This window comes from Astatotilapia calliptera, chromosome 12 (assembly GCF_964374335.1).
Source record: "Astatotilapia calliptera chromosome 12, fAstCal68.1, whole genome shotgun sequence".
NCBI classification, from domain to species: domain Eukaryota; kingdom Metazoa; phylum Chordata; class Actinopteri; order Cichliformes; family Cichlidae; genus Astatotilapia; species Astatotilapia calliptera.
Genome location: NC_137433.1, coordinates 21,679,424 through 21,704,401, shown reverse-complemented (window position 1 = coordinate 21,704,401; position 24,978 = coordinate 21,679,424). Strand labels below are relative to the sequence as shown.

Below are 24,978 nucleotides of genomic sequence, written 5' to 3'. Positions count from 1 at the left end.
GTGTGTGTGTGTGTGTGTGTGTGTGTGTGTGTGTGTGTGTGTGTGTGTGTGTGTGAGAGTGTGTGTTTGCAATCAGTTGCAAAACCTATCGTCATCCTATGGCTTTCACTCCCTTTGTCCTCTGTCAAAAACATCACAATAACCATGGCAATAATAACCATGACAATCTCATCTACAAATGCAGAGGCTTCAGCAGGCCCAAATATAAAGAGACAATCATCGAGTTTGGCAGGGACAAACAGTGGGCTGTGGAGTGGGAGGGGGGGCTCGGAGTGTGAGAAAGTAAATAGTAAAAATGGGACAATACGCTTTGTCACATACAAGGAATATCCGCAGAGAGACAAATGATTGGACAGGGGGGCACATTTACATGCAGACTGACAGAGCTGAGTTGGGGAATGTAACAGCTTCATCCCAGTTGTGCCCCTCTCATTCGTTTCCTGTTAATGTGTCCAGAACCCAGCAGTCCTGAGGGTCTCCATCTGACAGACTCTGCACTTGCTACATCTCTTCAGACAGAAACAACCTGCTGCCTGCTCAAGCACTCCAGGCAGCCTGAGATCTAAAAGCAAAGAGGGAGAGCACAGAAAAAGGGACAGAGGGGGAAAAAAAAAAGATTTTCTGAGCAAATGCAAGTCAGCAGAAAATACTGTTGAAATTGCTGTTTAAGCATTTTGCTTGGAATTTCCATATGTTTTTCAGTGTCCCCTGAAAATGTACAGAAACTCCCAGATTCCAGTGTTAGCCCAAACACATCGAGGCACTGAGTTTAGGAAGGGAAAAACACTAGACATCATCTAGAGTTTGGTGTGCTTACACAGTTCATGTTGTTTAAAGTTCAGGAAATTATTATTGCAAGAAAAGCAGTACTTGTGACACACTGAACATACGCAGGCACCTTATTTTCACCTTTCTGCTGGTAGCACAAATAGCTGTGGTGGCACTTAAAATATTTATGATTTGCACCTGGTGCTGTGTCTGCAGATTCATACTGTGCTGTTTGCATACCTGTGTGTAAGTGTGTGTATGCGTGTGTTAGCGTGTTTGAGAGGAAGGGGACTGTGTCTGTTTTGTAGATTTTGTGCTAATTTTGATAGAAATATTGAGATTTTCTGAAACTGGTTATAAGTCTGATTATTTTGTTGACATCCTGTGGAAGAGATTCAGGATTTGTCTGTTGATTGTACTCGTAAAATATTTTGAGTTCTTTCTTTTTTTTTGCGCAGCATTGAGACTAGGCCAGACTCGGGCTAACCAGTCTAGAATCAGTGATTCCTAAAATAAATAAGATCCACCACTAAAGGCATCAAAAAGAAAAAAAGGGTGCAATAAAAGTTTTTGGCAGATACAGACTAACCTTTAAGGGGTCACAATGGCTGTTTTCCTGAATTATGCTGTTAGATTTCTATTAGAAGTATCTGGTACTCTCCAGCAGGCAGACTTCCCATTCATGCCTTGCATTGTTTTTACTTCCCCATTCAGTCTGACTTCATCCAGACTGGTCATAAAAACCCTTTAATGTGAAATAGCTGCAAAAAGAAAATAATGAATGTTCAGGTGAGTTTTAGGGCCTCAGTCAATGGGATAAGAAATTAATATCCGACATGTGCATACAAGCACATATGCACACTTTGAGTCTTTGAACACTGCAGTCCACTGGCGAGGGGATGATGTCATCCTGTCTGCTGCAAAACCAGCAGAGGAGGCAAGCGAAGGTGGGGGGGGATAGACGGGTAAGGAGCAGGGGGTAGAGGAGGGAAAGAAAGCAACAGGAAAGAAAAGCTGAGATAGGGGCAGGGCGAGTAGGGGAGCTCAGGGTAGAGGATTTTCTGTGATGAGTGATGATAGGGGAATAATTTTACTTGGTAATTTTGAGCTTCATTATAACGAGCCTTGCACTGTCTCAGCCCGAGGACAGCTGCATGCACACTGCATGACACCGTGCGTTGATACTGCTAATGTTAACCGTGGAGCTTCTGAACAGGTTATTGTCTGCGTCGTTTGCTTCAAGCAGTATGATTAATGTGTCTGCTCATTTCTGCGCAGCCCAGGAGTCGTAAGCTCGTCCATTCTCTTTGGGAATAATCGTGGAGGGATTCATTCATCTAACTCGTAACACGATCCAGCAGAGTGCAACACGAGAAAAACCACACAGCAGCTTTTAGACTGCATGTGTTTTCTCTGCTCTGTGTATGAGCTCTGTACCTGCTTGTCTCTGAGTTTGGCAGATGGGTGCGGTTACCCTGCATCTTTATCTTAGCACACCACACACTCACTTCTTGACGCAAGCAGATAGTTAGAGAAACATACAGACACATGTGAGCCTGCAGGACTAGGAAAGCCTCACCTTAAAGAGAAGCAATGGGGTGGGTGGCAGATGGGTTGGACAACTGTAGAGGGGCCTCAGCCGGGGTCACTATGGTGTTACCATTTGCTGTGAGACCATGTATATTGTGTTGGGTGTGTGTTTGCATCAGCTGTATTTGCCTTTACTTTGATGAGAGTGTCTCTGTGTGTCACCATGGTCTGCAAACCTCGCATGCAACAGAAACCTCACATGCACTCTGTTACATTATGTAAATTTTGTGCCGTCTGATATTTATATTCAGCTGTTGCATAGACATGCGCAAGTTTAACTAAATGAGATATGGGCAATTATTAAACGTACAACCTCTATTTGAATTACATTAATGAAATGAATAAAGGGAGGTATGCACGTGTGTTTAGAGTGTGGTGATCAGAACTCCAGTGACAGGTGTTTGTATGTGGAGGTCAGTCTGATCGCAGCTGTGTAGAGGGAGGGGTTTGTGGGTTGTTATCTTCTTCAAAGTGAAAGAGGATGAGAAAGTCTTGGAGTAACTCAGCAGGAAGATGGTGAACCAAGTTAACTTAGGATCTGTGAGTATTAAAGCTGTCACGTATAACTAATGATTTATTCCTAATTATTAGTGTATTATGTTTATTTTTATTGCTTTTTGATGTCATTTTGATATTTTTTCAGTAAATATAACTGCCATGAATTAAGATCTAGATATGATATCATGTATTTATAAGTCAGTTTGCTTTCTGGTACATCCATGATTTGTTTTCTTTTATTGTGGGACTATCTAACTGGCACGTTCCCTTTTAAAACACACATGTATATGAGAAGTTGTACTGCAACTCCAGAGCAAATGGCTCTGGAGGAGTGGGTGTACTCAGAAGCCCAGTGTTTAATACTTCACGCTCAGGGTGCTGCTTGCTGCACGAGGTTCATCTGATAAGTGGAAACTTTGCCACTGAGTAGATTCAATCTCTGATACTCGGGACTGTTGTTTTGCTGCCACAGTCAGCTGGAAGCAGCTTTTCCTTTAAAGGTTTTCTGTTTCCCTTCCATTGTCGTTTCTCCTCTTTTTTCTTTTTTGTTTTAAAGTGACCTCTCTCTTTGCGCAGCGCTGTGCCATTGGTGTCATGCTGAGGGTGTGTGGTGTCATTTGTTGCTATGCCTCTACTTCAGGCATGTGGATCCTTTCTCTTTTATACCCCGGCCTGCTCTCTCTCTGTCAAAAGAGGACCAACAACCCTGTCACTACAATAGTCAACACAGCATAAAGCACTGAGGAAACCATCTTTTGTAGTGCGCAGCAGCATTTGGTGTTTTTCTTTTGGAACAAAAAACGAGGGATTTGTACAGTCAATAACTTTATTATTTGTGCTTATGCAAATGCATACAGTGAACAGCTGTTTATTCTTCCTGACCAGCATGTTGAGATGTCCATTCAGATGGGAAGAGGATGTAAGGAAGGGATAGCCAAGAGAGGAGATTATGTAAATGAAATAAAAAGGTGTGGGGCTTTGCTGCAGTCGACTTTCTCCCTGTGGTTCTCCCTCGGTCGCTCATGCTCCTGCTTCTGTTCCTCTCCCTTGCTTCCCCCCCGTGCCACATGAGTGATCCTGTTTCAGCGGCACCCCTGCCTGGCTTCCTGCCTGGAAGAGGCATGAAGCCCTCAGACACAGAAAAAAACAACACAGACAAAAACAGAGAACATGCCATGTGCCGGCCTGTGAGCCAGAGCTCACCAAAGCCTCACACACTCTCTGTCCTTTCTCCTTTTACCTTTGTCTCTTTCATTCACACACACACACACACACACACACACACACACACACACACACACACACACACACACACACACACACACACACACACACACACACACACACACACACACACGCACACAGAGAGCCAACAATCTGCTGGCATCACAAATACACCACAGACTACTGGTGTCATCACACTTGCCTTATCACCTGAGTGAAAGAAAGACTTGTGGCCAATATTTTCTAATACATTTGCCTACATGCCCAACAAACCCTCTGACACACCCATATGTGTAGATTCACGATGTAGATTTTCAAACTGCACTGTCCAAAATACCCAAGGGAGGAGTGAAATGAGAGGAAAACTGATGGACGACTGCCATCACGCTATCGCTCTCAGTCCTTATAATGCATTTTTCCCAAAAATAACCAAACACTGTCTCTCTCTCTCTCCATTTTCCCTCTCTTGTCCTCTACTTTTATGCGTCTCTCACTTTCTCTTGTACCCCTTTATCCCCCTCTTTCCTCCTCTCTCCCTGTTTCTGTTGCAGGCAGATGCTGGCAACAGTTTTCTCCGAGCAGCCCGTTCTGGCAACCTGGACAAGGCCTTGGAACACATCAAAAATGGCATTGATATAAATACAGCCAATCAGGTGAGAGAACTCATTCACCAGATTAAATATCTAGACTGGCGTGCATATCTAACTACCTGCCAGTCACTTTTATTCAGACTGCACGTGGTTTTCTTGGTTCTTAATTCACGTTATGTAATTTTGCTTATCAGCAAACCTGGTCTTTAAACATATTGTGCTGTAGTGCACAAAAGTAGAAACCGAACTTTATTTATTACTTTTCATGTGCCCACAGTCAAATCCTGCCAGGGTTTTAGTCTCCTGGCTCACTATCTGCTTTCTAACTCATTAAATTAAATTTTTAGGATATTGGTGGACTGCTCACTATAAAAAAGTGTGAATGGATGGTGTAGTAGCAGTGTCTCCAAAAATGAAATAAAATTAGGTATTTTTGTAGCTCTGCACTGAGTAGTACCTGCAGTACTTTTAAGTTTCTCCTATAGGTTACAGTGGGATAGATACAACGAGTAGGTGGCGCCATTTAAAATAAAATCCCTAACCCAATTATGTTCTCCTCAGATTTTCTCTGTGTTACCAATGTTTACTGCATATGTGTGTTGTGTTCAGTGTGCATGAAGTCTCTAAACTGACTACTAAATTTGTGTGCCATCCAGTGCACTGTATGTGTACGCTCGGTTAGACTGTTAATCAGTGGCTGAAGGTGACAGGTCGGGTTTTAAAGGGTCTCCAGAGGAGGTAATAAATGGGGCAGGGGCTTTTCCTTCGCCCCATTTCCATCCTCCTTTATGCTGACAGCGTCCAGGAAGAGATAGTGTTAGTGGGCTAGGAGTGAGGCCCGCAGGCTACAGAAACTTGGCCAAAACCTGTATGTGCGCACGAGAGAATACTATGGCTCATTAATCTAACTTAGTCATGGTTTCCCTTCCATTCGCTTACTGTATGGTGCCCTCAGCACTTTCTAATTATTTGGCGGTAATGCTCCTGTCAGGATTTCTGTGAGCCCTATTCACCATCACCGCAACAGACCCCACATAATGACAGGTTTATTTGTATAAAATGGCACTGTCCCGACCATTACTGGAAAACGGCTCTACAATGACAAAGGGATACACCCCACTGATTAAAAATGTGACTATGTACATGCAGAAAAACTACGATACCATGGTAGATGTGTTTTCCTGAATGACACACTTTCATTTCATTGTGTTGTAGATACTCAACATGAAGTTGTTTTGTCTTTTTACTGTTTGGCATCAAATGTTTTTGACCTACAGAGATAATCTACAGCATTCGTGTTTCACTTACAGTTACGGTCCCTAAATGTGGAATTTATTCATGACATATTGGAATAACTGGTGTCTGCTTTGTGTCTTATTTTAAACCGTTTTACATTGTTTTTTGGATAAAAACCAAGCAAACCTAGTCTTTTACTTCACATGGCTTACACCAATAGCTTCGACCAAATGTAAGCTATTATTATTATTATGTGTATTGCCATTGCTGTCATTGCTGGAACACGCACAGAGCGACAGGCTATCTGGCAAAAGCTGTAGATTGTCCCTTAAACCTCAGTGGTTGTGTGACAGTTTGAGTCAGTATGGTGGGAATTTGGCCAGGTGGAGGCTTAACTGTTCCTTCTTTGTGTGGATACCTCTGCCATGGCTCACTCGCCAGCACGCTGCCTCACTCCAGCCCCTCCCTCACTATATTTTCTTCCCTCCCTGTCCCTCTCAGTCTAACTGATCCTCCACTGCCATCTCTCTTTGCCTGTTTATCTACTGTTTTCTAACTCGCCTCCTTTTTGTCTTGATTTTTATTTTTACCTTTTTTACCTACCTCCCCCCTTTTCTTCCCTCCTTTGTCTGCAGTAGAGTGATGGTGTGCTGTGGTCTCTCCACTCAGAGGAATAATATCAGTGGTGTGGGAAAGGTCCAACCTCACATGTCCTGTGCGGCTGAAGGAAGGCTGTGTGAGGTCAGACCTATCCCACACGGCTCGTATTCTTCCCGGCCACGAGACCAGCGGCCTGCCATCTCCCTCCCGTCACCCTCCTCCTTTCATGATCATTAATCAAATGAAAGATTTTTCATCTTGATTTTCATCCCTGTAGACAGTGTTTTTGCTAATGGCCACTCTGATTCTGAGAGTACCGCATGCATGGTGTCCAGTGTAAGTATGTGCATGCTATGGTTTGTGAGTGATTCAGTCACTGTGATAACAGTGTCAGTTGGCATGGTCTTCAAGTGTTTGTGTGTATATATATATACTGTCTGTTTGGTTTATTTTTTTCCATTAGAGGAAACTGCTCTTAGTGTGTGTAGGACCCTTCAGTGTGAGGTCTACTCTTCTCTCCCTTTCATTCAGAATGGGCTCAATGGGCTTCATCTGGCCTCAAAAGAAGGCCACGTCAAAATGGTGCTGGAGCTACTCCATAATGGGATCGTACTGGAAACCACCACGAAGGTAAAAATAAGTGTTGCAACCTTAACCCCTCAAAAATCACTTGTGGGGAAAAAAGAAAAAAATCATAGATGCTTTAATATCAGATACATTTCTCGGAAACATGCCTAATGTTTTGAGACAAGAAGACTCTTCCTTGAGTCATTTGCTGCTGTGAGGTTGGTGATGAACCAGCTAGGACTGCAGGAACATGCTGCCCCTGTCAAAAAATGTTTTAATGTCTGATCTTTTATAGTCGTAATGAGCACAAGCTGACATCCATGCGTTTGTGTTATTCCTGCATCATCATCATAACGTTGACCCAGGATCAACACTGCAACCCAACCAACCAATAACGCTGTCTGATTAGTTTAGTTAGCATTAGCCAAGAAGTTAGCTAATGCTATGAAATACTATCACAAGCAAACCAAACTTAGTAACCAAAATTTGGTAAACAGCAAACCTGACTTGATAATACTTCTTTTTATGTTGTACAACATAATAAAGATAACACTTGAAATGCTTACCATTTGTTCTGGAAGAGAATTTTATAAAAAAAATTAAAGAAATGTTTTTCTTCGCTTTTTTTTTTTTAACACACTGCGAAGCTATGACATCACAACAGCGTGACTGGTCAGTTGCAATGCTGATGCAACATTATTGTGATGATGCAGGAACAACACCAATACAGATAACTTAACACCTTGTAATGCTGCCAGTTCTCAAAAAAACAAAAAAACACTTTGCACTTTGAATTCACCTGTAATATTTCATGTAAATGTTTGCTTGTGTTCTCATGTTTCTGTGTTTTACCAGAAAGGGAACACGGCCCTGCACATCGCAGCCCTGGCAGGGCAGGAGCAGGTGGTCCAAGAGCTGGTTAACTATGGGGCCAATGTCAACGCTCAGTCGCAGGTGAGACAGAGCTGCCTTTCAAAGCAGTCGTCACTGAATCCACAGAGGCTTCTCTTCAGGCTAACTATTGTGAAACCACTGTAGTAACTATTGCAATTCCATCTGTTAACATGTGTCTCTGTTCCAATATTTCTGTGTGTTGCTGTTCCCTCTCTGTCTACATCTCTGTGTGTGCATCTGTGACTGTCTCTCTGGTGCTGTGCTTGTGTGTCTGCTCTGCTGCTGTTGTGGGTGTGTGCGTGCCTGTTGTGTCTTTCTGAGACAGAAGGGTTTCACTCCACTCTACATGGCTGCACAAGAAAACCATCTAGAGGTTGTGAAGTTTCTTCTGGAGAATGGAGCCAATCAGAGCATTCCAACTGAGGTACCACTAAGCTGAGAGACATTTTTGAAGAGTTATCTCCCAAATTGCTCAGTCCTATCTCTGCTGATCCACACCCGCTGTGTTTTCATTCCGTTTTTGTTCTCATTAGCCTCTCTCCTTACATCGCTCTCATTTTCCTTCCATGAGTCAACCTCTCTTCTGGTTCTCTCCGGTGTGTTGCAGGATGGATTCACTCCTCTCGCCGTGGCTCTTCAGCAGGGGCATGAAAATGTTGTAGCCCTGCTCATCAACTATGGCACCAAAGGAAAGGTCCGCCTCCCTGCGCTGCACATTGCAGCACGTAACGATGATACACGCACAGCCGCAGTGCTTCTGCAGAACGACCCCAATCCTGATGTGCTAAGCAAGGTGTGTGTGTGTACAGAATGGAACAGGAATGTCTGTAATTGGTGTGTTTTAGCTGTTTGTTTCTTAAGTGCAAAGGGAATGAAAGTAGCATGGTGTTAACCTTATGTGTCCCTGCAGACTGGATTCACACCCCTCCACATTGCTGCGCACTATGAAAACTTGAACGTAGCTCAACTGCTGCTCAATAGAGGAGCCAATGTCAACTTCACCCCAAAGGTAGGGGAAAACTAATTGTCACTGAAGGTCAGTCACATGACTTGCTCTCTGTTCTTTTAGTTTTTTGTCTAAACTCATCTGTGTCTGTTCTACAGAACGGTATCACCCCTCTGCACATTGCATCCAGACGGGGTAACGTGATCATGGTCCGACTCCTCCTGGACAGAGGGGCTCAGATTGATGCCAAGACCAAGGTTTCCAAAGCTCTCATCTCAAAGCTTTAGTGTTTCCAAAGCTCTGACTGTATTGTCCTACTTAGATGGTTCATTAACTAAATCACTAACAATCACTCCCCTCTAGGATGAGCTGACTCCTCTGCACTGTGCAGCAAGAAATGGCCATGTTAGGATTATAGAAATCCTGCTGGACCATGGAGCCCCCATTAATGCAAAGACTAAGGTAAACCCCTACAGGCGTCAAGAAAATTCTTTAAGTCTCTTAAAGGTTTTATTTTTAACAGTAAGACGGGAAAGAATTCAAAAACCGTCATCTTTTCAACTGATTGTGAAAGACTCAATCCTTTGGCTTACTGTGGCATACTATCTAAATTGATGTATTTTGATGAGTGGGGTAATGGTTGTGGTCTTGCCTTTTATATTTGTAAATGAAATGTGAAGAGAGAGGACATGTGTGCCCAACATACCTGCTTTGGTTTGAGAAGCTGTTGCTTCAGCATGACTTACAGTGTTTCTGAATTTCACTCTTTCGTTTGGTCATAAGTACAAATCTGGGAGCTTTTTTTTTAATTTTCTGTTTTTAATCTGAAAAATTTCTTCCTGCCATTGGAGATAATAAAGAATCAACATATTTATTTATCTATCTATTTATTTATTTTGCAGAATGGCCTGTCTCCAATCCACATGGCAGCGCAGGGCGACCACATGGACTGCGTCAAACAGCTTCTACAGTACAACGCAGAGATTGATGACATCACACTGGACCACCTCACCCCTCTGCATGTGGCGGCACACTGCGGTCACCACCGTATGGCCAAAGTATTGCTGGACAAAGGGGCCAAACCCAACTCTCGGGCTCTGGTTAGTGACAAACATACTCTAATAAGGCCAGATCAGCTTATTAAGTCATACGAGTCAAAGTTGCTCTTTACCTTGGTAGTAATGATAACTGTTTGCTTTCACAGAACGGCTTTACCCCTTTGCATATTGCTTGTAAAAAGAACCACATGCGTGTGATGGATCTCCTGCTCAAACACTCGGCGTCATTAGAGGCTGTGACTGAGGTAAGAACAGTTCAAATAGATAGATGTGAAGTTATATAGATGATTTAATAAATCCCCAAGATCATTTCTAATTCTTGTAATCCTGTGCTCCCTTTTTTATAGTCCGGCTTAACCCCTTTGCACGTAGCATCATTTATGGGTCATCTCAACATTGTGAAGATCCTGCTGCAGAAAGGTGCTTCTCCCAGTGCTTCTAATGTGGTGGGTACCTAACTGAAATTTCAAGTCCAACTCAAATAACCAATTCATATTCCTGAGAGCATTATTGATTTGACTCTTTGGTTTGTGTGTGAACAGAAAGTGGAAACACCTCTCCATATGGCATCCCGGGCAGGACACTATGAGGTGGCAGAGTTTTTATTGCAGAATGGAGCCCCAGTGGACGCCAAAGCCAAGGTAGAGATGTTACACACCGAAGCATAAACGTCCTGTAAATAAATGTGATACACGAATACCGGCAGATGAAGCTGACCGAGTTTTGCATCCACGTGCTAATTTCCCTCCTGTACAGGATGACCAGACACCCCTGCACTGTGCAGCTCGGATGGGCCACAAGGAGCTAGTGAAGCTTCTGCTGGAGCAAAAGGCCAACCCCAACTCCACCACCACAGCAGGACACACACCTCTGCATATCGCGGCCCGGGAAGGTCATGTGCAAACTGTACGGATCCTCCTGGACATGGAGGCTCAACAGACTAAGATGACCAAGGTAAAGACTTCCTGCTCAACCTTCTGCTGTGAAATTTTAAACTGTCTGCCCAAATGCTAAAAACCCCTACCTGATGTTTTATACACTTTCCTGTTGGTGCGTCTGCAGAAAGGCTTCACTCCACTCCATGTGGCCTCCAAGTATGGGAAGGTGGACGTAGCAGAGCTGCTTCTGGAAAGAGGAGCCAACCCAAATGCTGCCGGAAAAGTGAGGAAATCATAATGGGCTTGCGTGTTTGGAAGAAGAACTAAATAAATCCTTGTTTGAACTACCACAGTCTGATTAATGTTTGAATCCCTTTCTACAGAATGGTCTCACTCCGCTGCACGTTGCTGTACATCACAACAACCTGGATGTTGTTAACCTTCTTGTTAGCAAAGGAGGATCACCACACAGTGCAGCCAGGGTAAATCAAATTAAAAATACACGTATATAGACACAAGGTCAGGCAGATGGTTTAGTATTGTGTGTGAATTCATGTCATTCTAAAAGAAAACCACATCTGTTTTCTAGAATGGCTACACTGCCCTACATATAGCATCCAAGCAGAACCAGGTGGAGGTGGCCAACAGCCTGCTGCAGTATGGAGCATCAGCCAATGCTGAGTCACTACAGGGTGTCACACCTCTCCACCTGGCCTCACAGGAAGGAAGGCCTGACATGGTGTCCCTGCTCATCTCCAAACAGGCCAACGTCAACCTCGGCAACAAGGCAAAGACAGATAAAATTTAAAAAATGAAAGAAATGTTACTGTAAAATAAACTATAGTCTATGTTGTTTTTGCTGTTTTTGACCTTTGTCTTTTCACCCTGACAAACAGAGTGGGTTAACACCCCTCCACCTGGTGGCACAGGAAGGACACGTTGGGATCGCTGATATCTTGGTGAAGCAGGGCGCGTCAGTCTATGCCGCAACACGGGTAAGACCTTTTCATCACGCGGTGTTTTGTCTTTGAGCTGAAAGAGAAAATGTCTGAGTAGCTTTGATTTGTCTGGTTATATTTTGGTCCAATCGCTGTTTGTTAATTCCTAAAATAATTTTTTTTGTATCAATTTTTGAATCAATCTTCTTTTCTTGAAACACTTTAACCATTTCAAAAACATAGTATGCAGTTCTAAAACGTTTTTCATAAAACACTCAACCTCCATGTGGGATCATTACGATCCCGGTTACGACCTTCACTGTGTTTTCTCCACTTTCAGATGGGCTACACCCCACTCCATGTAGCTTGTCACTATGGCAACATCAAGATGGTGAAGTTCCTCCTGCAGCAACAGGCCAACGTGAACAGCAAAACAAGGGTGAGTGCCTCCCTCTGGCTCTGGACGAAAACTACAGCTAAAGCCGGATGGGAATGAGTCATAGAGCTTCAGTACAGTCTGTCAGTAACCACGGTTACAGTGTGTTAACACACAGCTCGTGATGGCTGGGTTTCCCCGCTGTTAGTGTAAAATGATTTAATAGGACATAGAGGAGTTTTTTGCTCATAAGGGAATAAATGTTTGAAAACATGGTTTGCTGTAATACATAGAGTAACTGTTTCAAGCTGGTGTGCGTTTATCCATATTCATATGAAGATGCTAGAGGAAAAAAGCAACTATAAGAAAAGGTGGGATGTACTGTAGGGCTGCAATGAACCGACTAATCAGCTTTTTCACATATGACATTCTTTGTTTTTTTTTCTCAGTTGGCTGCTCGTTGCAGTCTATTTTTGCTTAAAATGTTAAGCTTTTCCTTTATTTTTTAATATAATGTAGTGGGTATTTTTCTTTTACATCACTTACAGTAATGTCTCAGTCTCAGTAAACTCAGGCATCAAGGCTCATCACAAATTTAAGCAAACTGACAAAACATTCCTACAATATTTTCATTTTATTTTTATTAGTTTTGTATGTACGTATGTAAGTTTTATTTTATTTCCGTTTGGTTCATAAGTCTGTGTTTTTTCACATCTGGCTTAGTTTAGCTTTTGTTGACTACCGTGAACGTGGTCTTTAGAAATCTCACAGAAATTCTAGTGTTTACAGCGACTTTTACACTTTTGTGTATTTTTTCTCTCACAGCTTGGTTACACTCCTCTGCATCAGGCAGCCCAACAGGGACACACGGATATTGTGACACTGTTGCTGAAGCATGGCGCCCAGCCCAATGAGACCACTACAGTGAGTGCGATTATCTCTTCATCATCCTCATTCGTAAAGTTTGGTGTTCATCGATGTCCCACTCTCTCTCTTTTAGCATGGCACGTCAGCTCTGGCTATCGCGAAGAGGTTAGGCTACATCTCGGTGATTGACGTCCTAAAACTTGTCACTGAGGAGACAGTTTCCATGGTGAGATGTTCAGAAAAGGGGTGGTGATAATCACATGGGAACATATTGTATGAAAAGTTGAACCTTCCCTTTTGCTGTTGTCGGTAACTGTTTTCTTTTCTCCATGCCCAAAAGACGACCACAGAGAAACATCGCATGAGTTTCCCAGAGACAGTGGATGAAATACTGGATGTGTCTGAGGATGAAGGTATTATCATTATTATCACTGAAATAAAACAGCAGGAACACTGTAACTGTTTGATGATGTAAACATTTTTCCCCTCACGACTCATTTTTTTGCCTTTTGCTCTTTTTTTTTTTTTTTAGGAATTGCACAGCTAACATTAGGTATGAATGTCTGTTTCTTACGTGTGTGGCTCCATTTCAGACTCACGCCATCTTTGTGCCACTGCTTTTCTCTCTCTCCTTCGTTCCCCTCTGTGGTGGTGGCTCTGGTTTCTCACTGGCATGCACCCATAGCACCCATGTCTGTAACCTCGATATGTCCCAGTGCTAACACGCTCATTCTCTGACTCTCCAGGTGCCTTTGACATAAGCCCTTCATTGTTAATAATATTAAATCAAATATAAATCTTTAGTTAGGAAAACACAAAAAAAAACCTTCTTTGTGAGTTTTAATAACTTAGATTTTAGTGTCATATATACATATTTTTAATATTCATTTGAAACATGTGTGACTGTAACCGTATCGCCATGTGAATCTGCCTCTATGTATTGCATCGTTTATTACTGTCTTGTGTTTCTGTCATGTGACCTGTGTTTGCTGGCTGATTGGTTGTTGGGTTGGGGGCTTAGAGATTCTTAGAAATGCTCAAAGGTCTATTAGCATTAATAATATGTCACATGACCAGGTTCTAATAGGAGTTGCTTATGATTATCACACCACTGTTGCCCTCATGGTTAGAGTCACTTTCAGCTAATGGTTTGCTTTGCCAGCTTGTTGTATGTGTAATATACGGTATATAAGGCAAAAACAGAGTTTGATTTTCAAGCTTGTTACAATTGCTCAGTATTTGGTATTACCACCTTTATTCTTTGACACAGCCTGAACTCTCATAGGCAGCTCCCTTGTCATATCTCTAACTAGGACATTCAAAACTCTTATTTGGATGTTGGCTGCCTTTTTTTCACTTCTGTGTTTTAGATCATTGTCATGCTGAAAATCAGGTGTTTTCAGAGAGTACTGCATGGTGGATCAAAACTTGATAGTACTTTTCTGTTGACTAACACTACTACCTGAAATGCAGCCCCAAACCATGACAGAGCCTCCACCGTGTTTTACGGATGGATCCAGACACTCAGGATCATATCTCCTGTCTTCCGTACATACATAGAGCCCAAAAATTTCATCACTCCATACGACGTGTTGTTCAGGTGAACAGTAGATGAATCACCTGAAGGGTCAGATGCTCTCAGGTCTTGTGTCAGCTCTTTGCTGGATCTTTTCATGTCACTTAAGGACTTGACTTTCAGCTACTCTTCACTCCTATAGGTAGTTTTTTAGGCTTGTCCTCCACTTCTTCCACCCCACATCAGTGGCTTAAAAAATAGAATCAAATAAAGTTCCTACTCCTAACTACTGTTCAAGACCACTTTAGAAACTTGGAAGCAGAATATAAGGAAATGAGAGATAGCTTGAGACTTTTGCAGAATACTGTTAGCTACGGAGCTATTAAACAAAAAGACATTTACGCGCATGATTAAGCAGAGGACGTAGAATTATGAGTAAAAAGAAAAGCAGGATAAAAAAAATGCTATGGTTGTGTCGTGTCACAGATGAACCGTTGGTCAGGTCACAGCTATTTTCTGCTGCCCCCGTGTGGCCCAAAAAAAATCACTTATGACAGGTTTAAGGTTTCTCAGGTTTAACGCCTGAAGTTTACAATACCGCTGACAATAATGTCATGGGATATCATGTCTTGATATTTTTAGGCCCCTGATAATTCAACCAACAGTTTGTCAGTGTGGCTCTAAATATAGAAAGTAGCTGAGTCGCCGTCTTAAAGACACATCTCACATCCGGATTGGTAAACTGATATTAGCAGACTGCTTCGCCTACTCAACACATGCATGGCACACAAGACAGAGGATACGCAGGACATGAGCTAACTTGTGAACCTGTGGGTAGCGCACTCATGGAGTCAAATGTGGTGTAATGATAACTACGACATCACTGTGGCTCTGGGACCTCATGCAGACACACAGGCTGCTGCAGTCACTAATTCACGCACACGGGGAAGATTTCCATTTGATGCTGATTAACACTTTAACATTATCGCCTGTTTTGGGGGGTAAGTAACTGAAGAGCACCTCAATTCACTTCTAGATATGTGCTTTGTTCTAAGGACAGCAGAGAGCAACTTGCACTGTTGGTGTTATACGTGGAGTGAAATTCTGTTGTTCTGCTTGTCTCTGTGTTTGTGTTCATCTCTTTTAGAGCAAATCGCCTCCAGCATCACTCTCTGAAGCAGCGGCTGTCTAAAATGTTAGAAATTAAATTATGCTGCTCCGTGCTCTGATGCACCCTCTGCTCATCAGTAACAGTGTTGTCTCTAGCTGGATTTTATGAACTTTTCCAAAGTCAAGAGCACATTTTTATCTTTTTATTCAGATGTAGTAAAGATCAGTTAATCTGAATCAGCTGCCCACAGTGTCCTGCTGTATTGTTGATGTCCTCAGATCGGCTCTCTGTAGCAGTGACTCCACCCATATTTCCCATATTATAGTATAAGATGGTTTATTATTATTGTCCTCACCAGCAATTTGATCAGCTATAGGAGCAGAAGTGTTCTGTTAGAGCAAGGATGTGAGACTCATTTTACATTGGAGGCCACATGCAGCCCGCTCTGATCTTTCGTGGGTCAGAGGAGTGAAGAAGTTTAACCACACCCTGAGATATTTTAATATAAGAATACATCTCAGTTTTTCCACATGATAACGAAATGCTGTTTGGGGCTTAAATTGTAAGGAAGCTCATTAGCTCATTGCGCAGTCTCTCTTATAATTATAAAAAAGTTTTTGTTAATTGACAGAATGTCAATTTTATTTTTAATTCCTACATTGAACCCACTGTAAAAATCACAATTCTTTATAGTAGGTAGTAAAAACAACTGAAACTTTCTTCCATTTAATTCAGGCCACTTCACTGTTTATTCCAGTAATACGTTTTTTTCTCCTTTCATCCTACGTCACATCTTTTGTCCAACAATTAGCCATAAACACAACCCCATCAAGGAATTATGTTGCTCATTTCCCCCTCTTTGCCTTGTCCCCATTCTTGTGACACCTTAAATTAACACCTTAAAACCCAGATGCTGAATCTTGTATCAGGCCCCTGAGCTTGAATATTAAAGGTATGAACAATCCAGCTAGACTGTCAAAGGTATTCTCTCATCTGAAACACTTAAATGCTGACATCTCGTTCCCATTAGAGATCCCATTAGTCTCCGGTGTCGATGAGTGGGTGATGTCTTTCACTCAGCTTTTAATTCCAAAGCCAGAGGGGTGGCAATTTTGTTTAATAGAAGTCGAATTTACTGCTTACTGGTTTTTATTTGATAATAACAGCAGATTGTTGATTACTGCAGGCATTTTATAGCCTAACCCTTTATTATAAGTGAATATATGCTTGTAGTTTTAACAACCCGTTTTTAACAGTTTGTTGTCCATTTATTACGTCCATAGATGTTTTTTGGTTTCTGCATATCGTATTATTCTTGTACTGGTCAATTATTTATCTATTTGATAACAGTACTTTTACCCACATAGTGACCTCTCCTGAATATCACTTAAGTGCTCTCCCCAAACTGGTACAAAAAGGTTTTACTGATGGTCTCAATTCTTAACAGGCTGCTGTTGTCAGGCGATGCATTCAATCTCTTTGTCATGTCCTAAATCCAGGACTTGTACTTAACAATAAAAGATTATTTCTCCTCTCCGTTATTGTTGGGAGTAGCTTAAAGGATTCTGACATGGAAAACACTTCCTTCAACTTAGAGTTAGTTCTTGTCTTTCCCTCCCTGATAACAAGGCATGGGAAGATCATCTCATACAATCAGTTCATGACTCTCAGTGATGATTTCAAAATTAGAGTTCACTTAACAAAACCTTTTTTTGCTTTTTAGTCAAAAACATATAAAAATGAATCAGGTCAGAATAATGGATGCCTTTTTTCCTATTCCGGAACAAATTTCCAAAAGCTTGATCCATTTCTCTGTTGCTACAGTTAGCAGTGTTTCTCCAAGTTAGAAAAGAGAAGATTCTCAGTGAAAGGCAACTTTTTTGGGTCCTTTAAAAAATTCCCACTCAAACCATGTTCTCACATCCCTTTGTGTTTAGTTTTTTCCACCAGTGTGTCATATATTTCATCTTTTTCACAATTTCCCTTAAATTCCAGTTTTGTGTGGAGAAAATGTTTCATCTACTCCTTTCTATTCAAAAAGTGGGAACAACTGTGCAGCTTTAATTCTACTATTGTATCCTGGATAAAAATATGTTTGTGTTTGTGCTGCTGACTCGCTATAATAAGGCCAGATCATTTTCACCGATGTTTCATTTCACCAGTCTAACCACCACATAGCAGAGCCATCAGCTGGGATATCATGTTGTCTAACACTTCTCACAGCTGGTTAACAACCCTGTTCTCTTCTTTCTCTCTTTCTCTGATGCTGTTTCACCAACCTGACCACGGTCTGTTCGCTCTCTTTGGCATGTTGTTCTCTGAAGGAGAGGAGCTCTTGGGGACAGAAGGGGCCAGGTACATGAAGATGGATGACATGAAAGACCATGATGACGATTTCCTCTCCCCCAAGAAATCACTGGAGTACGAGAGAGGGCTGGGCACAGCGTAAGGGGGGCTGGTCGGGGAAGCAGGGGAGAGAGCCAAGCTAGTAACCTTAAGCTAATAGGTGGATGGATCGTAGGGGTTGCACCATAGACACACACACATTAAACACCAGGATGAACACTTGGGAGGAGATGCAAAGAAATGTCTTAAATCTGACTTTTTTTTTTTCCTTTTTTCCTACAACAGAAATTATTCGCCAGCCATTCCACGGATCCCTCGTGTCTCTCCAGAGCCTGTTATCCTGAGAGAACATGAGATAGATCAGGTACTACAGAGCAGTATCACTGAGATACAGAAAACCTAAAATAGTAAATGCTTTTATTGCACTTTCATAAAATCATCAGATGACAAAATCGGAGCAGCAGAGAAAGCCAGACTCTTTAGTATTAGTCTACCTCTTTCTGCTCCTGCATAAAAAAGGGGAAAAAAACAGGGGGGAAAAGGTTTTATAGCTATTTTATGTGTTATACTGTTATTTACTCTTGAAAATGGCCCCATTCAAAGCCAACATAATTATTAAAATCAAGTATGAATCAACCTATAGTTGCATTGTACAGCTATATGAAAAAGCAAGTTTAAGGGTATACAACAAGAAAACCCTTACATATATTTTCCATAGGAATTAAGAGCATAAGTAGCAGCCAGGTGCTTTCAATTAAATGCACTTGATTAATTGATCATCAGTAAGTGTGAGCACCTCTATAAAAACATAGGTTTTGGCAGTTTTCTGGTCTAGCATTCAGGAGTAAAGTCATTAAACATAAATCTGGGAAGGGTTATGAGGCTATTTCCAAACAATTTGGAGTTGGTCATTCTGTGGAAAACATTCAACACACTCATCAGTCTTCCCAGGAATAGACTTCCCAGCAAATTCAACTCAAGGTCAAACTATCCACCTGTCATGCGGGCGGTGGAGCGGCGATGATTTGGGCTTGCTTTGTGGCCACCGGCCTTGGGCAACTTACAGTCATTGAAATCATCATCGATTCATGTGTATACCAACGTATTCTACAGTTAAATGTGAGGCCATCTGACCAACAGCTGAAGCTTGGCCCAAACTGGGTCATGCAACAAAACAATGATCCCAAGCACAGCAGCAAATCTACAACAGAAAAGAACAAAGTGCTGCAATGGCAGAGTCAAAGTTTCCTCTTTAAAAATTATTCCCACGCATAATTTTAAGAAGGCAGTGAATATTATTTAGTATAAGAAATGTAAGTGACTTTCAGAGTTATTATAAGACATATTTCATATACACGAAAAAATATGTTGTTTTAAAATGTGTAAACACACAGTTTTGATTTCTGGTTCATTTGTTTCAGCATTTCTGTAACATGACATAAAACCCTCCTTTTAGTCATTGCCAAAATGTCTTCTCAACATTCCCTGTAAAACTAGAATTTTAGTGACTATAAACACAGGTTTTCAGTACCCATCATATAGCTTCTCATTCCTTTTTTTTTTTTAATAAGTAATAAAAGTTTTTAGTTATTTAAATCATTTATTTGTTTATGTCTGTTGTAGCAACACACTCCACTTCCACTGCCCAAAGAATACGACGAGGACTCACTGATTCCCAGCAGCCCTGCGACTGAGACGTCAGACAATGTCAGCCCAGTCGCCAGTCCCATACACACGGGGTCAGCACTGCAAGCATAAGAATCACTTCATCTCTGCTTACAATCTGATCGGAAAACTAACCGTCACAATCGCTGTCCGATAACAGGTTCCTGGTCAGTTTTATGGTGGATGCGCGTGGCGGTTCAATGCGAGGCAGCAGGCATAATGGTCTGCGTGTCATCATACCTCCGCGGACGTGTGCTGCACCCACCCGCATTACCTGCCGCCTGGTGAAGCCGCAGAAGCTGACCAGCCCCCCTCCACTGGTGGAGGGAGAGGGGCTGGCCAGCAGAATCATTTCCCTGGGTCCTGCAGGGATGCAGTTTCTGGGGTGAGGAAGCTTCTTTTTTTTCTTTTTTTTTAAAGTGTTTTATGTATTGTTAGAAAAGGGTTTCTCTACTCATGTGTAATTCTGTATGTGTGGCAGACCGGTGATTGTGGAGATCCCCCACTTTGCTGCTCTCAGTCGTGGTGACCGGGAGCTCGTAGTGCTGAGGAGTGAGAATGGCTCGGTCTGGAAAGAACACCGCAACCGTTACGGGGACGAGGTGCTAGAAACAATCCTCAACGGGATGGATGAGGGTAAGAGTTTAAAGGCTGATCTCAGGCTGACACTCAGTTAAGCCGCGGCCTAGTGTCATTGTTAAACAAACGCAACCACTTCTTCTCCCTTCAGATTTAGAAAGCCAAGAAGAACTTGGGAAGAAGCGAATCCGCCGCATCATCTCTACCGACTTCCCCCTTTATTTTGCCGTTGTGTCACGAGTGCAACAAGAAAGTGACCTGATTGGCCCGGAAGGAGGCTCCCTGACAAGTAAACTAGTGCCGATGGTCCAGGCCACGTTTCCCGAGACAGCAGTCACCAAACGAGTCCGTCTGGGGCTGCAGGTGAGATGGAACGAAGTGGAGAAGGAAGGAGAGGAGAAACAGAATCGTTAATGCCTGTGTTGCATGTTGGATTTACTTTGATTGTGTAATGATGTATTCTTATGAGCATTTGTGCCAAGTTTCTTTGATTTACTTTACTGTTTTTGTCTGTTTGTCCATTTTTTCTTTTCTTTTTTTTTTTGGGAGGACCTTTTTGCCTTACATTTCACACATTGCATGCACTTGGCACCTTTGTATAACACTGGACTGATTTCAGTGACGTCTTTCTCGCTAATGTATTCTTGACCATATTCTCTGTACTTAGCATTTTACACACTAAATTAAGATATCTAAAAAATAAGCCCATATAAGTTTATATCTATTTTTGAGCCTTTTGAGTCTTTTAGTGTCTTTGCTGTCTAAACAAAAAAAATATAAATAATTATTAGCTCAACTTTAGCACCACATTCTGTAAAGCAGTAATTTTTTTAAGAGGACATATAAGACATAGGACTGCATGTCCCCAACACATCAAGGAGTCACATATCATGGCACTGGGCTGTTAACTGTAAGACTAAAATACATTCAGTAATGTGATTTTACTTTTAAAAATACAGTTAAACTGTACATTAATTCTCTAAAAACAACAATCCAGTCATCAGACATAAAACTATATTGATTTCATTCGAGTTTCTGCCTTCCTAATTCTTCGCCGTGTGCATCTATTTGTTTCTCAGACGTGCATATTTGGGATTTCAAGGTTTCGTTTGCATGTGATTTTTATTTTGGTTGCTTAAACAATACCGACTGTTTTGCCATTTGTTTTGCTGCATGTTCTTTTGTTCCAGTTCAAGATTCTGATTGCATTAATTCCTCATTCAAAATCTTCTTTCCATACATAGATCGGCAGCTTAAGCAGCTTGTGTGACTCCAAATCATGTTTCAGTAAATCAAAATGAAAAGTGGACCTTCTACTACTGTTTTGATGAAATTGTTTTTCTTTTAGGCACACGAGTGAATTCAATCTGAGCTCAATAGGTTTTGCAAACTAACAACGCTGATAGTGAATGTAACTGAATATTAGTGAAATATAATGTTCAGTATTTTCTTACATGGCTATATTTTAGGAACATATCTGTTTAACTAAAATGCTGTTGTAGTAATTGCATCATCAATGGCCTTGTGAAAAGCCACAGTGCCTTTTTACTTGATATCTCTCCTGTATTAATGATTGTAAAAGCTTCTTGTTAACATACTTTGTTACATTTTACAATAAAAAATATACTTGTAAAGTCATGCAACCAGTTTGTGTTACTATTTGGTTTTCAGATGTATTGTTTCTGTGTTGAAGTAGTTTGTTCACTGCGGCCTTATTTCTCTTTCTCTCTCTTTCTCATCATCTTTAATTTTCCCCACTTGGTTGTCCTTTCTGTTATCCACTTCTGTTGTCTCATCATCCACCTACAATCAACTCATTACACATGGCATCCTGATCTTTTTTTAAAATCTTTCTTCATATTTATTTATTTTCATTTAATCTCCCTTTCATCAAAACCGTGCCCCCTGTTGCGTGCTCCCTTTTGCCATCATCGACTCCCAACCTCAGGCTCAGCCAGTTCCAGATGAGCTGGTTGCAAAGCTTCTCGGTAACCAAGCAAACTTTAGCCCCGTAGTCACGGTGGAGCCTCGGAGGCGCAAGTTTCACCGACCAATCGGCCTACGTATTCCCCTGCCTCCATCTTGGAGGGAGAGCCCTCGAGACTCTGGGGAGGGTGATACTACCAGTCTGCGTCTTCTCTGCTCTGTCATAGGTACTCCATGCCACAGCTGTCACGTGGGTGTTTGTGTCAATGTCAGCAGTTTACTTCCAAAGCAAAGAAAGATTTGTGTATGCAGCTGATAGTCAGGCTTGGTTAAAATACTTGGTTTAAAATGCTGCCATCACTAGACTTACTCTTTATGACTGCTGATCACTCGGTGTGCTCTCTCTCATTCTCTGTGACTCCCAGGTGGTACAGCCCCAGCTCAATGGGAGGACATTACTGGCACTACTAAGCTTATCTATGCTAGTGAATGTGCCAGTTTCACAACCAATGTTTCTGCACGGTAAGTTCAGATAGCAGCATGTGCAGTGAAATTATATTTGTCATCATAACACAGAAAAAAGAAAGATTATTCAAATTCTTTGCCATCTACAACCACTGCAGTAAGCAGCTTGGCTGTGATTATAAAGAGACAAAGAACAGATGCATGTGACTGAACGTGATCGTTTTCTCCCAGATTCTGGCTCGCAGACTGTCCTCGGACAGCCGAGGCTGTGTCCTTTGCCAACCTGCTGTACAGGGAGCTGTCGGCCGTACCTTACATGGCCAAGTTTGTGGTGTTTGCAAAAATGAATGAGCTACGCGAGGGCCGTTTGCGCTGCTACTGCATGACTGATGACAAGATGGATAAAACTCTGGAGCAGCATGAGAACTTCACAGAGGTGGCTCGCAGCAGGGACATAGAGGTCAGTTCAGAGACCTTCTTACACAGGACAATCGAGTTCTTGGGCCATGTTGTGCTTATTGGATTACTTCTTTGTACATGTGTTAATGCCTCTGTGATTACAGGTTATGGAAGGAATGCCACTTCACCTGGAGTGTTCAGGGAATCTTGTTCCGGTGAGGAAGGCCACCCAACAGCCTCGCTGCTTTAGCTTCCAGGCCTTCAGAGATAATCGACTTCCTGTCTCTGTTAAGGTGTTGCCTTTTGACTTGTCTTCAGTTTTATTTTCTTTGTTACTCCATTAGGTCTTTCTCTACTCATGCATCTGTCATATTTTTTTTTAACCTTTAACCTCTGCGTCTAAGGTGAGGGACAGTAGTAAAGAGCCCACTGGATTTTTGTCTTTCCTTCGCAAATCCACCAAGTATGAAGACAGCCAGCATGTGCTCTGCAACCTCAACATCGCTATGCCTCCATGTATCAAGGTAAAGCTTTAAAAGACAACTTCAATGTATTTGTTCACATTTCTTCCGAGATTTCCGACTGCATTGATGTTTTCTTTCAGATTGTTGGGAGTGAAGACCGAAGGCGAACTCTCACCCCGCTGGCTTTAAGAGAAAGATACAGTGCTCTAAATGAGCCTGCAATGGGTACGAGTCTCTCACTCTCACTTCTTTATGTAACTAGATCTGTCTACCTTCTAGGGAATAATGTATAATACATGATGATGGCTTCATTATGTCTTATCATAGCACTTAATTTCCAGCCTGCCTAGAATCATTAAGCATCTCAGCTTTATATTTATGTTTTCTGCAGCATCAATGAGTGCTATGGAAAGGACAGAGCTGAAGATGGCTGTAATTGCAGAACAGTTGGGACTGAGCTGGGCTGGTGAGTGGATCTGTTTTATGTGCGGTAAACCATCCGTGTTTATCTTATGTCTGACAAGTTTGCTAGCATGCTGCTGATTAAACAAAGTTAACACATGGTGCCCAGCCAATGAAACTAATTATTTTCTCTGCCAAGAGCCGTGGCTATTTTACAGAGACTGTTCCTTCTCTTCTGTGTACGCCTCATCGGCGTGACTCATATGCCAAATTATATAAATATTTCTCCTGCTTTCTTGATCTTCCTTCTGTCACTTTCTAAACAGAGTTGGCACGTGAGCTTCAGCTGAGTGTGGATGACATTAACAAGATTCGTGTGGAGAATCCAAACTCACTGCTGGAGCAGAGCTCCGCACTGCTCAACCTGTGGGCCACTCTCGAGGGCAAGAGGGCAAAGAGTCAGTAAATCTAAATTTGCTGTAGACATTTGCCATTTCACTTCACTCAAAGCTACACTTTTATGATTTCTAGAAACCCACCCCTCTTCTTCTTTCTTCCATGCATGCCGGTGACTCCTTTTTTTCACTGCAGTGGAGAGTTTGTACACAGCTCTGAAGAGCATCGACCGCATGGACATCATCAACATGTTGGAGGGCCAGCCACCTCAGCCTGTGAGACAAGGATCCCGTGATGTCAACAGACGTCGACACAGCGAGAGAGACCATCTGTCCCCTGGTATGACCAATGGTAAGCGCCCTCCCCAGATCCCATGGCCTGGTCTCATTTCTGTCCCATTTCCTTGATCTCCAGCCACTTTTCCAATAAACATGCACCTCTTTCCCCAAACTCCCCAGAAGATGAAGTCAAGTTTGTTTCCCTCTAAATGACTCTGTTGTCCCAATGTCCTTCTTATTTAATCTCTGTGATGCTCTTGTGTTTTAAAGCTGCCTCAAACTTTTGCAGGATTTTACCTCAGCAACACACAGAGGGACTCAGGACACTCCTACTGTAAAAAGGGTAATATAGAAATGCAGTGAAGTACCTAGGAAACCTTAATTAAATGGTATACTTCAGG

At 42.1% G+C, this 24,978-nt stretch overlaps 1 protein-coding gene across 1 annotated transcript in view; it reads left to right on the top strand.

Moving 5' to 3' along the window:
• Positions 1 to 24,978, top strand: part of ank1a (ankyrin 1, erythrocytic a) — an 83,722-nt gene that overhangs the window by 45,841 nt on the left and 12,903 nt on the right. Inside the window, exons 3-39 of the mRNA XM_026187581.2 lie at positions 4,632 to 4,733; positions 7,038 to 7,136; positions 7,929 to 8,027; positions 8,293 to 8,391; positions 8,575 to 8,760; positions 8,878 to 8,976; positions 9,072 to 9,170; positions 9,277 to 9,375; positions 9,816 to 10,013; positions 10,118 to 10,216; positions 10,319 to 10,417; positions 10,514 to 10,612; positions 10,728 to 10,925; positions 11,034 to 11,132; positions 11,233 to 11,331; positions 11,439 to 11,636; positions 11,746 to 11,844; positions 12,128 to 12,226; positions 12,989 to 13,087; positions 13,164 to 13,256; positions 13,371 to 13,443; positions 13,563 to 13,583; positions 17,982 to 18,102; positions 18,289 to 18,367; positions 19,627 to 19,742; positions 19,829 to 20,053; positions 20,150 to 20,304; positions 20,399 to 20,610; positions 22,196 to 22,400; positions 22,599 to 22,695; positions 22,870 to 23,098; positions 23,202 to 23,330; positions 23,442 to 23,561; positions 23,642 to 23,726; positions 23,893 to 23,967; positions 24,230 to 24,361; positions 24,495 to 24,650. Of these exons, the coding sequence (XP_026043366.2) occupies positions 4,632 to 4,733; positions 7,038 to 7,136; positions 7,929 to 8,027; positions 8,293 to 8,391; positions 8,575 to 8,760; positions 8,878 to 8,976; positions 9,072 to 9,170; positions 9,277 to 9,375; positions 9,816 to 10,013; positions 10,118 to 10,216; positions 10,319 to 10,417; positions 10,514 to 10,612; positions 10,728 to 10,925; positions 11,034 to 11,132; positions 11,233 to 11,331; positions 11,439 to 11,636; positions 11,746 to 11,844; positions 12,128 to 12,226; positions 12,989 to 13,087; positions 13,164 to 13,256; positions 13,371 to 13,443; positions 13,563 to 13,583; positions 17,982 to 18,102; positions 18,289 to 18,367; positions 19,627 to 19,742; positions 19,829 to 20,053; positions 20,150 to 20,304; positions 20,399 to 20,610; positions 22,196 to 22,400; positions 22,599 to 22,695; positions 22,870 to 23,098; positions 23,202 to 23,330; positions 23,442 to 23,561; positions 23,642 to 23,726; positions 23,893 to 23,967; positions 24,230 to 24,361; positions 24,495 to 24,650 (4,591 nt within the window). The remainder of the gene's footprint in view (positions 1 to 4,631; positions 4,734 to 7,037; positions 7,137 to 7,928; positions 8,028 to 8,292; positions 8,392 to 8,574; positions 8,761 to 8,877; positions 8,977 to 9,071; positions 9,171 to 9,276; positions 9,376 to 9,815; positions 10,014 to 10,117; positions 10,217 to 10,318; positions 10,418 to 10,513; positions 10,613 to 10,727; positions 10,926 to 11,033; positions 11,133 to 11,232; positions 11,332 to 11,438; positions 11,637 to 11,745; positions 11,845 to 12,127; positions 12,227 to 12,988; positions 13,088 to 13,163; positions 13,257 to 13,370; positions 13,444 to 13,562; positions 13,584 to 17,981; positions 18,103 to 18,288; positions 18,368 to 19,626; positions 19,743 to 19,828; positions 20,054 to 20,149; positions 20,305 to 20,398; positions 20,611 to 22,195; positions 22,401 to 22,598; positions 22,696 to 22,869; positions 23,099 to 23,201; positions 23,331 to 23,441; positions 23,562 to 23,641; positions 23,727 to 23,892; positions 23,968 to 24,229; positions 24,362 to 24,494; positions 24,651 to 24,978) is intronic.